We start from the raw sequence: 15505 nt of genomic DNA, 5'->3' as shown, positions 1-15505 counted from the left end.
TGTTACATTGAACTCTTTTACAAAAGGCTCCTACATTACTTGACTTTTCTTATGAAGGCAAATGGAAGCATAGGAAAACATGTAACTCCACAATCATGCAAAACCAAACTAACTGCCGAACCAAAGCATAACGCATCTTGTTCCAAAGGAACTTCCCTCCCAGGGAAAATCTTCAGCTGCACTGGCCTCATTCGTTTGCCTCTGCCTTGTCAAGACCAGGACCAATATCAACATCTGGGTGCTAACTGACCATGGCTGGGCTGACCTCCCCTGGAGCAGACAAAGGGAGGACACTGGGGAGGGAAATACCTGAGTTTCAGAAACTGGGGCGTGTGTACAAAGGGGGCGTGCAGTCCAGGGAAAAGGTCGGCCACCTTTCCATTGTTGAACCTGCCTACATTTCTAAGCGTGTCAAGATGGGGGATGATAAGCTGGTTCAGGGATAAGACGGGGGCCAAAAATAGAAACAGCACAGAGTCAAAGGTGAGACAGACTTAATGAACAAGACACTCTGCAGCTCACGGTGGGAAGGATGCATATTCCCAGACTTCCTGGGAGGGCCGTGCTGGTGAATGTGTGCTGGGATTAAATACCCTAGTTTCAGGACATTATCCAGGGCAGACATTTCAAGTCTCCATATTCTCCTGCCAAAATATAATGACTACTTTCCATCCCTTACCGAGGACTGATTAAAATGTCTTCATGTGGTGCTATGTTGTGAATTCACTCTATTTCTTTCCTAGGGCATCCTAGGACCCTAACTCAGTGATCCGCATCAGAAACAGCAACATCACCCGGGAACTTGTTAGAGCTGCCGATTTCCGGGTCCCGCCCCAGACCCACTGGATCAGAACCCCAAGAGGTAGAGCCAGACACCTCTCCTCATAAGTTCTCTGCTAACGCGTGAGAACCACTGTCCTCAATGAGAAGTGTCATGAGAAAGAATACACCAGGGTAAGCAGACAGAGACTGGCAGGGTGGGTGCTGTCTCCCTCAGGGAAGTGCACCCTGATGGGCACCGTCTGAGCAGAGGTCTGAGTGAAGTGGGGAGGGGACCATGCAGGTATGGTGGTGCCAGGAGGAAGGAACCGAATCCGGGCGAAGAGAGAAGCACGGGCAGACCGGACCACTCGTGCAGCCGGGGGGCAGCATGGCCGGGGTCCGTGCAGCTTCATATGGGTAGTCTGATTTATTTTCAAGTCCTGACATGGGTACCATGTGTCTTTACTGAAATCCCCTTAAATACAAGAACCAGATTTCATACAGTTTCTAAATAACTCACCCGGGTACCTTTAACAGTGCCGGAAACTGAATAGATTCCTAATAAATGCATAAATACATAAATAGAGGGGAAAAAAACTGGGGAGTGAGCAAAACTCGTGGAAGGCGGGGGGAAGGAAAGATTTATTTTGATCGTGTTTAGCTTTACGTTACTGGGAGCCATGTAGCCAGAGATATATGAAAGCCAATTAACACCTTAGAAAAAGCCTGGAAGTGAAAAGCTGGCGGGGATATCATTTCTAATGACATTAGCCAAATTTTCTAGAACTCAAACTCAGCGTGATGAAATTAGGAGCTTTTCTTGATGGGATACAGTGAAATCAGTTAGATGTCAAACAACTTTCGTTTCCCAAACTTGAGGAGGGGGCTCAGGAGATGCCAAACAGAAAAGTAGGAACAGAAGTTGAATCGGTACCAAAGGTTTTTACATTCCCGCTCGCACTGCTGAGTGAGACACCAAGTCAATGCACTGCGCAAAGGTTGCAGAGGCTAAAATGAAACCAAACCAAAATAAACAGAAAACTTGACAAACCTCATTTTCCTGTCTGGGAGAAAGGAACACTTAAAGTTTGTGACAACTGCCATAAGGCTGATCGTCCTCTCAAATGAGAAAACAATAGGAAAGAGAAGGGCGTCCCAAGCCCCTATATCCGTCTGCTAGGCGGCCATAACAAAGTCCCACAGACTTGGGGGCTCACAACAGAAATTCATTTTCTCACAGTTCTGGAGCCTGGAAGGCTGAGATCAAGAGCTGTTTCCTTCTGAGATTTCTCTCCTGGGTTTACAGATGCCATCATCTCCCTGTGTCTTCCCATACCTGTCTATGTCCTTACCCTTCTTCTTATAAGGACACCAGTTCTATTGGATGAGGGCCCAGTCTAATGATCTCATTTTATTTTTATATTTAAAAAATTTTTTACTGTTTATTTATTTTTGAGAGAGAGAGAGAGAGAGAGAGAGAGAGAGAGCAGGAATAGGGGAGGGGCAGAGAGACAGGGAGATACAGAATCCCAAGCAGGCTCCAGGCTCTGAGCTGTCGGCACAGAGCCCGACGTGGGACTCGAACCCACGAACCGTGAGATCATGACCTGAGCCAAAGTTGGATGCTTAACAGACTAAGCACCCAGATGCCCCTAGTGACCCCATTTTAACTTAATCAACTTGTTGGAGACCCGATGTCCAAACAGTCATATTGTGAAATACTGGGAGTTAGAACTTCAACATATGAACTTGGAAGGGGGAGCAGGCGGGGTATGATTTGGCCAATAACAGCCCCTAGGAGAGTGGTTCAGACTGACATATGATGGTAAAGACCATCACAGTGGTGGCTTGGGGCTCCAAAGCAATTTCTGGATGGAGAGAACGAGTCCACTGGTGGTCCACATAAAACATCATCTCCAGATTTAGAGGCCTTTTAGTTGTAATGCCATATCCCAGAGCTAACTCAAGAAATCTGCATAGGAATTCACCAGTTGCTTTACCAAAGAAGACATATGTCTACCCTCCAGCAATGCAGAACGGGTACCTTCCTGTGTTCTTATACTCTGCCTGAAATACAGACGCTGCCTAAAATCTGTTTCCAGATGTCAGTGGGCAGCCCTCTGGAGGCCACTGCTAGAATGACAGCACCACAGATGGAGCTCTACTTGAGGGTATGACATAAAGCTGGCTTACATCTCAATATTGTTTTTGGTATTTCATAGAATATTCTTTAAAAGCTGGTGCAAAAAAAAATGTGTGGGAATTCTTATAGAATTAGATGAGCACAAAGGGTTGGTTATATTTTAAAGTCAGCTTTTGGGGCGCCTGGGTGGCTCAGTCGGTTAAGCGTCCGACTTCGGCTCAGGTCATGATCTCACAGTTCGTGAGTTCGAGCCCCGCGTCGGGCTCTGTGCTGACAGCTCAGAGCCTGGAGCCTGCTTCACATTCTGTGTCTCCCTCTCTCTCTGCCCCTTCCCTGCTCATGCTGTGTCTCTCTCTGTCTCAAAAATAAATAAACATTAATAAACAATTTTTTTTAATTTTTAAATTTTTTTTATTTTTATTTATTTATTTTATTTAAAAAAAATTTTTTTTCAACGTTTATTTATTTTTGGGACAGAGAGAGACAGAGCATGAACGGGGGAGGGGCAGAGAGAGAGGGAGACACAGAATCGGAAACAGGCTCCAGGCTCTGAGCCATCAGCCCAGAGCCTGACGCGGGGCTCGAACTCACGGACCGTGAGATTGTGACCTGGCTGAAGTCCGACGCTTAACCGACTGCGCCACCCAGGCGCCCCTAAATTTTTTTTTTAAAGTCAGCTTTTAAAGTACACGTTAACTTGGCAAGAAACTTCTAAGTGTGCAACGAATCTCGCATTTACCAAAAAGTAATGCGACAGAGTCAACAGATTTTCATCGAGTTTTCATGGCAGAGGAAAACAGAGAACTAAATCTCTCCCCCCGCCATACGTAGTTCAGGCAACATCTCTTGATGTCTCTCATCTCTGATTCCAACCAAACGTAGCAGCGCATATCAGAATACATCATCTGAATCCAGATACTTCCAAACCCATTCCTGGAGAGAGTACAGAGTAACAGCCAGTATGACTAGAACACATTAAAAATTTGGAATTTTGTCTTCGTGGGAGAGATTCCTTCTCTAAGGTTCTTTTGTCGTTCAAGCCTTCAGTAGCGACGTGCCCCTCAAATTTTCCTCTCCAGCTTCAGTTATGTACCCCGAAGAGACAACGAGTAGTCAACAGCCAATCACTTAAGGGCCAGCTCAACTGTCAAGACTCTATCAACTCTTCCCGTGTACGAGATGAGATCACCAGAAATCTACAGAGTCCAAGAAAATGTGCCTTCTACCAACATGGCTTCACACTGGGTCCCGGGATTTTGACTTGTTATGTAAGGACGTAGCTGTATGAAAAACCTTTTCATAAGACAGCCGTTATTAAATACAACTATTACATAATACGTTGTCAACGACATTAAGATGCAGGAGTTCTTGGGTTATAGAGCTTTAGACTCTTTTTTTTTTTTTTTTCTGATGAACTGGTATACACCTCGTCTTAAATAATGAAATCCATTTGACTCAGTACATTTCTCATTTTATCTTCTTTTTTTTGTCTTTGCTGCAATTATAGCAATTATCCCTATCTTAATTTTTCTGGCACACATATTGTGCCCAACTGCTACTTGTGTTAATTCTTGTTTTAATGGTTCTTATATACTTTTATTGTCTTTGAATGAGCCAAATCCAATCTATTTTGGATGTGGAGAGGTATAAATAACAGATAAAACTCGCCACACTTTCTTGTGTTGTCTTATGAAACCTGATGAAGGGTTCTTTTTTGAATAAGAGTATTTTTTACATCAGAAAAAAAGCAAAAACATTACCTAGGAGTCTGGGTTAGGATGGGGTATCACAGCTGTGACAGACAGAGACAAAGATTTCACACTGGCTTACTGGCAGGTTGATGTCCGGAAATAGCTTTGGAAATTTAAGTCACCTATCTAGTTATCTAACCCCATAGCTTCACCTGCAGTATTGAAATGTTTTATGTACACTTTCCAAAAAAGTGACCTGTAATTCAGGGTTAGCAACACCCCAGCTGTAGAGGAGGAGACAGAAGCAGCAGACCTCAAGTCTCCAGGACCCCTCATCGTTACGACCTACCAACGACAGACCCTGTAAAGTAACGGTGGCCTGGGAGGGCTCTGACCCTTAAAATGAATCAAATCTTCTATTCGTCTCTGTTGATGGCTCTCCTGACCTGCATCCGGTCTGTAAAGTATCCTCAAGATATTGTTCAAGGGCCTGGATCTCCTCAGGTATCATATTAACTAAACACTTTCTTCAAAGTCTGAGAAATCTGTTACAGGGTTTCAACCCAGGAGTTAATAGCAAGAGATTTCGAAAGGCATCTGATGAACTTTATCTTTTCAAAATAAGCACAAACAAACCATGAATCTACACAGTAATCTTTTACAAGAACATTCTTTCTTACGGGTGAATTGAGAGCCAAGAGGGTAAACTTGAATAAGGAAAGAAGTTTCCTTCTTTCAGAAAACCTCATGTATGAAAACCCATACTTGCATCACAAAACCACGCTCCACTATACCAGAGGATTTCTGGAAATATTCCCACAAACCCATTTTTTTCTTAGCTTAAAGATTGATTCAGTTCTGGGGCATCTGGATGGCTCAGTCGGTTAAGCCTCCGACTTCGGCTCAGGTCATGATCTCACTGTGAGTTTGAGCCCCACGTCGGGCTCTGTGCTGACAGCTCAGAGCCTGGAGCCTGCTTCGGATTCTGTGTCTCCTTCTCTCTCTTTACCCCTCCCCCACTCGCGCGCTGTCTCTGTCTCTCAAAAATAAATAAACATTAAAAAAAAAGATTGACTCAGTTTACAAAAACTACCTTTCAGGACATTCATTACATCAAGTGCAGCAAGAAAAGTAAGAGGCAATCCTTTTGACTCACCCAATATAGTCAAATTAAAGTATTCAAGGACTTCTGTTGTATAGAGGAAATTTCTTCATAATTTCTTTCTTTCCTTTTTTTTCCTTCCCCCAAACCCCTGGTCTATTTAATGTTTTTACTCTGTGTGTGTGTGTGTGTGTGTGTGTGTGTGTGTGTGTTAGTAGTTTAGCATAGCTCATTTTCAAACGAAATCTTACATAAAACTACAATCTTTATGGCAGAGAAAACTCCACAGAACTCTAGAATTGTAGGAAACACAGTTGAAAAACCCTGTCTCCAAGTCATTCTTCAGTTTACTGCCAAGTCTCTAGAAGTCATCAGTTTGTATCTACTGGTAATTATATTTTCTGAAACACACAACAGGAAGCGCTACATTTTCTCTGCAAACACAGGAATCAGGGTTTGTATCAGTCAGGGTTCACTTGCAGAGCCTGAACCAGCTCCGGCTAATTTAAGCAGAAACTGACTTATTGAATGGTTTGCACAACCACTGAACTGAATCTCCACTGTAGAGCTGGGACACCGCAGAACCCGTTTGACAATGAGGAAGCTTCCTGCCACCCTGGATGGCTAAGACTCCAAAGCCCCTGCTGCCTTGAGCAGTAAGCTGTTAATACCATCAGCGATTCAGGCCACCCTTGAGCCCTAGGTACCAGAAAAAGGGGTGCCTTGCACTTTGATTCTAAACACTAGCTTTAGTGACTACACCCTGGGATAATGACAAATGATCCTAAAGAAAAGCCAAAACTTTCATATGTGCCTTGGTCCCTACTGGTGGAACCCAGACAGAGCACTGGATATTCCAGAACGAGTCTGCACTGCAGCACAGTAGAAGGTAGGAGTGGACAATGCCAGCCAGCCACCATACTCACCCACGCCTATCTGCTTAGTTCCATGTTAGAGAAAATACTCTCCTTTGGTCGCACCCTAAAAAGATCAGGAGTGTGCCCCAGAACCAACTGACCTGCTACAAAACTCTCTTTGTAATTTTTTGTTTTTACATTACATCTCCATCATCATTGGTGCTCGGGACAACAAATTTCATACCTGTTTCACTTACTCTGTAGAGCAATACTTCTTTGCATTTGTCTGACATTGATTTTAACTATCCACAGGCTAAGCCTTCATGCTGAAACAGTAAAATGCTCAAATATGAGTCTTGTAGTCTCTGCCCCAACCCTTCTCGGCTTTCCACTTTGTAGACGGGGGCGGTTTCCTCAACCCTTTGCTCTAACATCCTACCCATTCTTGTGCACAGGAACAGAGATTCCGGCAACCATGAACCCTTTGTCCCCCCCCCCCCCCCCCCCCCCCTCAAATCGCTCTCAGAGAATGATCACCCTCGCCGTTACCATTCCGGAATAAAAGAACAGACACAGAGATGCTCAGGAATTCACATGCGCTGAGAAAATTCTCCCTCAATTAGTCTAAAATCCTCCCGAGCCGTTTAAAATCATTCTTGTTTGTCGAGGCTGAGTCTTTAAAAGGCAGTTTGTTACAGAAGTGGCAATGCCTCTGGCTGCCGGCTTGGCATGGGAGCTCTCTTTTCCACAGCTAACCCTTCAGAATATGGTCAACAAAGGCATCTGGCTGCAGCGAGGAGGAAGTTGCTGCTGCTGTTCTTATTTTCACGGGAGTTTTATTTTCAAATTCCTGAGGGCACACAGAAGGGTGGGAACATCTTGTGGCTACCCTTTCCCCAAAGCCGACTGTGGAGCCTCTAGACATCAGCCCCTGCCCATGGTCGCATTCCAGACAGGCATTTATAAGACAGCAATGATTAAAAGCAAATGGCTCCGTCGTTAAGGCCCAGACCTAGTATCAGCGGGACATTTTTTCACGGAAATTATTGCTAAAACCAAAACTCGACGGCAGAGCGGTTTTTACTTTATTTTGTGGACTTCCTTTCTCCTCATCTTCTCTGTTTTCACCAAAGAGAGAGGGAAGGAGAAATGGCACGAGTTCCACGGAGGAAGAGTGCATCCGGGCTCTGGATGGGTAGAGCGCGGCAGGGAAGTGAACCTACAGAGTTGGCCCTTCGTTGCAACCTGACCATGTTATGGATCCGAGACCCTGAGCAGATGTCTCTATGTACCTCTCTGCTTTGTAGATCTCCAAGAATGGCTACCTTTGCCTTCAGCATGGGAAAGGGCTCGTGGGTTCTGCTGTCATCGGGCTGTGCCTACAGTCCCAGAGTCCCCTCCCCGATGGGAAGCCCGCATCCTGCGTGCAGGGAGAGTGCTATGCAGACACCAGCATATCTAACTTCCCTGTGCTGAACAACGCCTCGTGCTCTCCCCCCCTTGTCTCTCCTCCACGCCTTCTGAAAGCCTCTGTGACACACGATGTCCACCAAGCACCGTGCCCAGCCCCCCTGGGCTCCTCTCATCCCTTGAATATGCTAAAGTAATGGAAAGGAGGAATTAGTCGGGTGGAAAAATGATTAAGCAGGCAAGTTTATCTCCAGGCACAGGCTGCCTGAAGTGAGAGCAGGTTTCGTGCCCTCCAGGGAGCGAGAGTGGTTTGAGGATTCTGCGTGCTCCTGGCCCCCACTCTCAAGGAGCCCAGGTCTCTTCCTGGTGCTGCCTGAGCTGGGGGAAGCCTCCTCTCCAGTGATTCCTTGTCCAGGTGCAGAAGCTTGGCCTCCACAGACAGGTCCTGGAGGTGCACATGGTGCAGCCCCTCGGGTGAGGAGAGAGAAGCACTATCCTTGGGTGCAAAATTTAAGGGGCCTCCCCAAAGTCAGCAATCAGGATAAACAACATTTTCATGTGAAATTTTTAAAAACCAAAATCAGTGCAAAAAGCCATTATGGACAAACTATGACAATTTTAAATAAAGACAGGATCGCCAGGGCTCCGGGAGAGATCTGAAAATTCTGCAGAGGCATATAAAGTGACAGTGCACAGATCCCCAAAGTTAACCGGGGCTTCCAAATGGCACCGGCGCTGGGTCTGCCGGAGGCTGCGGCTGGGTCCCCCATCCGTGGAGTCATCGCCACGTTCCTCCGCCACCAAGTGCTGGAGGCCACCCACTGCTCCTGGTCCTGGGCTCTCTGGGGGACCCGCTCTTCCCGGAGCCTGTGTGTGCATATTAAATAAAGCCAGGCACACTAGGGATTTTCCCGAACACAAGGCTGAGCAAGGCTCCCGGCAGGGAGATTGTGTTTAGACTCTCCCTGACTCACACTTTCCTGTTTATTTCCCATCCCGGCTGAACTGAATGACGCCACGAGGCCAGGTGCGGCTAGGAGGACATTCCCAAATTGGCCACCAAGAGGCGGCCAAGGGCAGAGCCAACGCCTCTGGCCTTGCGCCAGCCTCCTTTCTGGAACCGTGGCTCCCCTTGCTTGCTTGGGCCAACTTCTCACTGCTCTCCTCTCTGCTCACTGTATTCCTTTGTTTCTGCCCGAGAGTTGTAAAGCTCACAGGCCAAAAAGTGCCTTGCGGAGCTGGAAGAATAAACACCTTGGATACCGTTTTTAATCTGCCGTGACTCTGCACTCGCCAGAACGTCAGAGCAAGGTGTGCTCAGGAAAACCGAGCCCCTTGCAGAGAAGCACGGCCACCTCACGAGAAAACACCAGCCACCCTCGGCCGTTCGTAGGGCAAGGCAGCTCCTGGTCCCGGCAGCTTCTCTGCCCCCACTTGCTTCCTGAACACCGCCAGGATCTACCTGCACTCCCAGCTGTGCCTGGCTGCTGGAGCAAAGTCCTGCCAGCCAGACAAAGGATGCACTGTCCAGCAGGCTCAGTGTTCCCCAGGTATGGAGGAAGGCGCACAGGCATTTCTTATCTTCACTTTATTTTGCAAAGCACAGGCTATCTTTACAGAGACCTGAACCTCACTCATTTCCTGCAAAGCACAAAAGAGAAATCCCCCCTCCCCGATGGGCACAAACTCGGTGGGGGTAAAGCACGGAGCGCTGTCATCCAGATTGGAGCACCCCAGCCGCGTGCTGGTGTGGAAGCCTGTGTCGTCGGGACACCGTCCGGGCCCAGGGTCCCCCTATGTGGCCCATTCCTTCACCTGTATGCGAGGTTGATAGGAAATGGAGGCCTGTTTCTGCTCTCTAACTATGGGACCTCAAAAAACAAAAAACAAACCAAGCAAAGATAAAAACAGATGTTTTGTAATTTTCTTCTGTAATTTGTAAAATTACAAATATAATTTGTAAAAATAAAACCTGCAGTATTAACCTAAGAGGAACTATACACAATTTAATGTAAAAAAGTAGCATTGATAATGCAAATAATAATAGTTTGGTTTCTTTTAAAGGACAGCCAGCACGATGTCTGAAACCAGTTTTCTCATCCTCTGCAACCAAGGGAACAAAATCGAGATTCCTCCTCATAGCTTTCTGCTCTTTTCTCTTCAAGCAAGGTGTCTGCTAGGTTTTATGTGGCATAATTTAGCTATTTTCTGCAGGGTCCAGCCCTGAAGCCGTTTGTGGGTTGATTCTGTCCCTGTCCGCTCTTACCCCATGACCTCATCTATCTGCAAAAACAAGTACTGACCTGGAACCTTAAAATGGCAGGTTAAGCTTATGAAATGGGCAGAGAGGTCTAAATCCTTACGGCCTGTACATTTTGTTAAAGGGCCCAAAACTTCTTCTAAAGCAAAGCAAGATAGAAAGTGAATTTCCAGTCTAAAAAAGCAAATGATCGTTGGTAAAGGCAGAACAATAGAATCCTTCTGCTTTCCCTAAAAGCTTGTTGAAAGGAAAAGCGACACCAAACACACGCCCCCTGTGCTGGTGGGAGAAACAGCCCTGTGTTTACGGCTGTCACTAACAGTCATGGGGCCTAGCCCGAGTTTGGACGTGTTGTTTCTTCAGCTTGATGCAAAATTAGTGAAGTTCCCTAGGACTTGTGTTATGACAAAACGAGATCTAATTAATATTCGGATGCAAGGACGTGTGCTCAGAAGCATAAAAATACATACGTGCAGTAATAAAAAGGCATCAGAAACTGCCCACCGAGGCTTACCCAGAGATCTTTCTTTCGTCTGGTTGGTTGACCTCACCACCGGGAGACTCGCTCGAGTTCGGCTGCCTCTGGAAAAAGGACTTGGAACTTCTCCCTCAGACATGGCTTCCAAAGAATCACCAGACGTCTCTGATAAATGCTCGACAGGGTCGCCCAGATTGGGAGGTTGAGGACTGTGAGACAGTTTGGGGCTTCTTGTCTGCAAAAGGCAGTTGAGAGAAAGTACGAAAATAAATGACTATTAATTATGCTGAAAATATTTGCGACGCCATCAAGGTCTGCCGATCCTGGCAAACAGTGTGGTAGGGAAAAAACTCCATCAGAAGGACTGGACGCAGAAAACTGAAAACCCAGTGGGTCAAAGTACCAGTTGTGAAAGTTACTGGAAAAAAAAAAAACACTGCCCCCAAGTATCCCATTAAGATTTTTATCACTGCTCATCTGTACAAATGCCACCTTGGGCAAGGAGCCGCAGGCAAGCCACGTCATGGGAAAGAATGATAGCAAATCAATTCCTTTGGCCAAATTCTAAGAGTTGTTATGACAACAGATGGGATTGTGCGTGTTTAAATATGCCTCAATGGATGATGCACTCACCCCACAGTAAACCGAACACAGCCAGTCCTTCAAAGTCTTACAGCGAGACTGTTTCCAAAATCAGTAAACTCAGATTGTGAGGGAGATATTTATATCACAGTTGAATTTCTTCTTTTGAGGCCCAAATCCCATAGGTAAGATTGTGTCTACCTTTGGTTATTACTGACCTTGCTAATCAGCAGGAAGTGTTTATGACAACTTACACACACACTCGACACATAATTGCATTTTTAGTTATCTATACCACAATGCAGGAAATTTAATGTGGAAAATGCCCATGACCTATTAGTCAATAACATTCCTTGAACATGGACTACTGGCTGAGCATTGTGGGAGATGCAGAAAAGAAGAGACAACATGTTGCCTAGGGTCAAAACGTTCGAGAACTGATTGGTACAATTAGTGAAGGGCAAAACGTAACACAAGACAGTGTGTAACCAAGTGTCAGCTATGCACTATGTGGTACATCCAGTCACCTTTTCAACAGACATATATCGAGTACCCACCATGCTCCAGGCACTGTGCTCGGTACTGGGCCAGAATGATGCACAAAACCCACATGCCCCTGCCCTCATGGTGTATACAGTCTAGTCAGGGGACCAGCACCAAAGGCGAATTCAAGGTGCAGTGAGTTAGCTCAGACCGGTGGGGGTGGGGTGCTTGAGTGGAGAATCAGACACGGAAACTGTGTTCTCAAAACAGAAGGAAGCTGTGGGGCGCCTGGGTGACTCAGTCGGTTAAGCGTCCGACTTCAGCTCAGGTCATAATCTCACAGTCCGTGGGTTCGAGCCCCGTGTCAGGTTCTGTGCTGATAGCTCAGAGCCTGGAGCCTGTTTCAGATTCTGTGTTTCTCTCTCTTTCTCTCTCTCTGCCCCTCCCCCGCTTGTGCTCTCTCTCTGTCAAAAATAAACATTAAAAAAAAAAAAAAAGAGGAAAGAGGTAAGCTGGGAGGAGGGGGTAAACCGGAGGGTAGGGATAAAGAGAAGGAGAGGCATTCCAAGTGGAGGGGACAGCAAGTGCAAAGTCCCCGACGCAGAAGGAGGTGACAAGCCCTGGAGGCTTGCTGGGGCAGGTGTCCAGCAGAGATCAGATCACAGAGCCTCAGAGTCAAGGTGAGGGTGCTCATTCGGATTCTAAGATACCAGAACTCCACAGAGGAATTTTAGGCAGGCCAAGAGGCCAGGGGGCCAGGATCAGATACATTTTTTTTTGAAGATCACTGGAGCTATTGTGTGGAGGTCAGAGATTATACTGTGGAAGGTCAGAGAAAGGGAGTCAGCAAAAGTAGGGGATTAGGCTGAATAAACGCATGTCCGCTTTCCCCTCTCGCACTGCCCATCGTGACCAGCATCGCATGATTCCAGGCACCTTCTGGAAGGCAAACTGATCAGAATTAATCAGGCAGGTGAGTTTTCTCTTACTAAGATACCAAAGGTGCTGAAGGGCTGGTGGCAGGCTACAGGCAGTCCACAGCAGCTAGTTTTGGGGTTTACTTGCATTCTTGAATTTCCTTTAAGACTTCCCAAGGCTGCCACTGCGTTTTGAAGTTAAGCACCGAGACACTTAACTCTCTAGGCAGGAGCAACTTCGTGGGTGGACACCCTATGCCCCACACAGGACCCCACACTTAATAGGGTTCCATGCTCGGTTTATTGTTCTGCTGTGGCTGTCTTGAAACTCTCAGTGATTTTTGGAACAAGGTACGGTGAAAATTATCTAGCCAGATACACCAGGGAACCCTGTGAGGGTAGAACGATCGGTTTCTTTCCCCTCTTTCTTGCTAAAAGTACAAGGAGACCCCTCTTGGCAGGGGCACTCTTGCAGTACCTACACGCTCGCTCCTTGCTACACCTCTCAGGACCTTTCCACAGAGGAAAACTGGAAATGGGAAGATCCGCACACTCCCTGAAGTGTGGAATGTGGCTTCCGGGAGAGGATCAACCTGGGTGTTCCACAGGAAACTCTCAGCGCACATTACTTACCAGAAAGGACAGCCATTAACAGTGAAATTGTCTCGTTGGGTTAATTCTTGGGCGCAAGCCCCCAAAGTGGTTTATTCCCAGATTTATTTTCCATAAAGTCTGCTTCTGTAATAAAGATTGGGATCTGGCTTTGGCACCCTGTGAGAATATTACTGGACTAGAAAAATCTTCCTTAAATCACTTGGCTCACCAAGGTCTAGATACATTCGTAGGGTCTCCAAAGAAATAGTTACCTGGCTGCTACACTCAGCAGAATATGAAGGTAAGATGTCCTCACTGTGACTTAAAAAAAAAAAAAAGACTACACATTCGATTTAACAAAACAGCCAAGAAATAATATTACTTGAAGCAACGCGGCCACGTCGACGACCTCTGCCGTGTGGCCATCTCTGCAACCCACGGCACCTATGGTCCAGTTGATGAGTTGTCATTTTCCATTGCAAAAGGGAATAATTCTCGAAGAAAATCAGAATCAAATTTCTATTTCTTGTACAGGGTCATCGTGGTGGTAGTGTGCATAAAAATAGAAATATAAGGGGTAATCTTTTTTTTTTAACTTCCTGTACACAGCTACTTAGTTCCAAATATAAATTTCCTTTTTTTCGGTGTCATTCATTTTCCCACTGCAAACGATCACTGCATATTAGCAATCTCCTCACAGGGTACCCCCTCCCAGATGCCAGCTCGCTGCTGAGACATCATTTAGTGCAGAGAAAAGACAATGGAAATTGCTGACACTAACTAGTGTCAGATACTCTGTGATTGGATATACGAAAAAAGAAAAGTCAAAAAGCATTCGGAACAGGGTCTCTGTATGCAACACAGGGCTAGGCTCCTGGGGTTAGAAGCACTGCTTTCTGGTTCTTGAAATCATAAGGCATTTAAGGGATATTTCGGGGCCAAGGATAATATATACATAACAGCTGGGCAAGAAGAACTAACTGTGAGTGCAGAAAGGGTTTGGGGGAGTAGCTGTTGACACCGAAGGGTGGGTCAGGAGAGGAGGAAGAACGTGGGTGAACATGCTAAGAGACACGCACCTGCACCCGTGTCCTCAGGTCTTTAGGTGCTCGGGGACACACAGGAGAAGGTGGGACAAGTGCTGGCCCCTTAAGGGACTTGTTCTCCTGGGCGCACGCTGAGGCATGATGTTGCTCTGCTGTCTCAACTGAACCAACAGATACATCGTCCAAAGCAGTGCAGTCCCAAGCTGTATCCTTCCCTAGGCAACCCCGGGGCAGGATTTTGCCTCCTGCTAACCTCTTTGGTAACACTGAACACATGGAGAAGTTTCACTTTTGTTATTTGACTTGATGCTCAGCAATCTTTGAAAGAGTTCCTGCCCCCAAACGATGTCCCTGTTCTCTGAGGAATTCTTCCCTGCCCACGTGGATAAGCACCTGAAGCCCCATGTCCCATACTTAGGATGGACAGACATTGCAGCTACCCAGGGACAGTCCTGGTTTTGCCTGTTGTCCCAGTGTGATTATTAGTAGAAAGGCCCTTTCACTCTCAAGCATGTACTGGCATGAGCAATTAAGTGTAGAGTCACCCATTCCCAGTCAGTCTCAGCTGATTGGACCAAGTAGTAGCCACCTGACTTGGGCTGGACCAATCATATTCTCTCCCTTAAACATGGAGACCGGGGACACAGGAGCTATTTCATCAGTGCCTCATGAGAATTTGAAATGTGAGGCCATATGAACTCATGGCTGAAATCGACAGGGAATGCGAAACAGGAAGAGTGCAGAGAAAGGATGAGGCAGATCTGTTCAAGAAAACAGACAAGAGATGTTCATGACCTGAAAGACAGACAGCATCTATGTGGGCCATTGGGCATCTCGGTTTCTGATTCCAGCACATTGTGGGGGGCCTTTCCCATGAATTCCTTCCAATTATTTCCATTTTGGTTCTTAAACTAGTTTGAGATGACTTTGTGCCTTGCAACAAGCCATCACTTGACAAAGACCAATTCTAACAGCTCCCCTGCCTGGGCTGTTAACGATGCTAGCGTGTTTCCAATATTAGCAGTAAGACACGGAGAAAGCTAAACTCTTCAGAGTTTGGCTCCCATTATTCTGTAGTTCATAGAGTCAACTCTCTTTAAAAACTCTTTTTAAAAAATCTCTTTAAAAAGCATGATGTAGGGTTACTAAGATGTTATTTTGCAAAGGCACCCAAATATGT

General features: G+C 46.2%; 1 protein-coding gene across 1 annotated transcript in view; it reads right to left on the bottom strand.

Annotated features, from left to right (window-relative positions):
• The window catches only part of KIAA1217 (sickle tail protein homolog), a 302577-nt gene that overhangs the window by 131498 nt on the left and 155574 nt on the right, over nt 1–15505 (bottom strand). Inside the window, 1 exon segment of the mRNA XM_023256446.2 lies at nt 10740–10938. Within this exon segment, the coding sequence (XP_023112214.2) occupies nt 10740–10938 (199 nt within the window).

This window comes from Felis catus, chromosome B4, assembly GCF_018350175.1.
Source record: "Felis catus isolate Fca126 chromosome B4, F.catus_Fca126_mat1.0, whole genome shotgun sequence".
Classification (NCBI taxonomy): domain Eukaryota; kingdom Metazoa; phylum Chordata; class Mammalia; order Carnivora; family Felidae; genus Felis; species Felis catus.
Note: the sequence above shows the minus strand (reverse complement) of the source record. Positions and strands in the feature narration are given on the sequence as shown.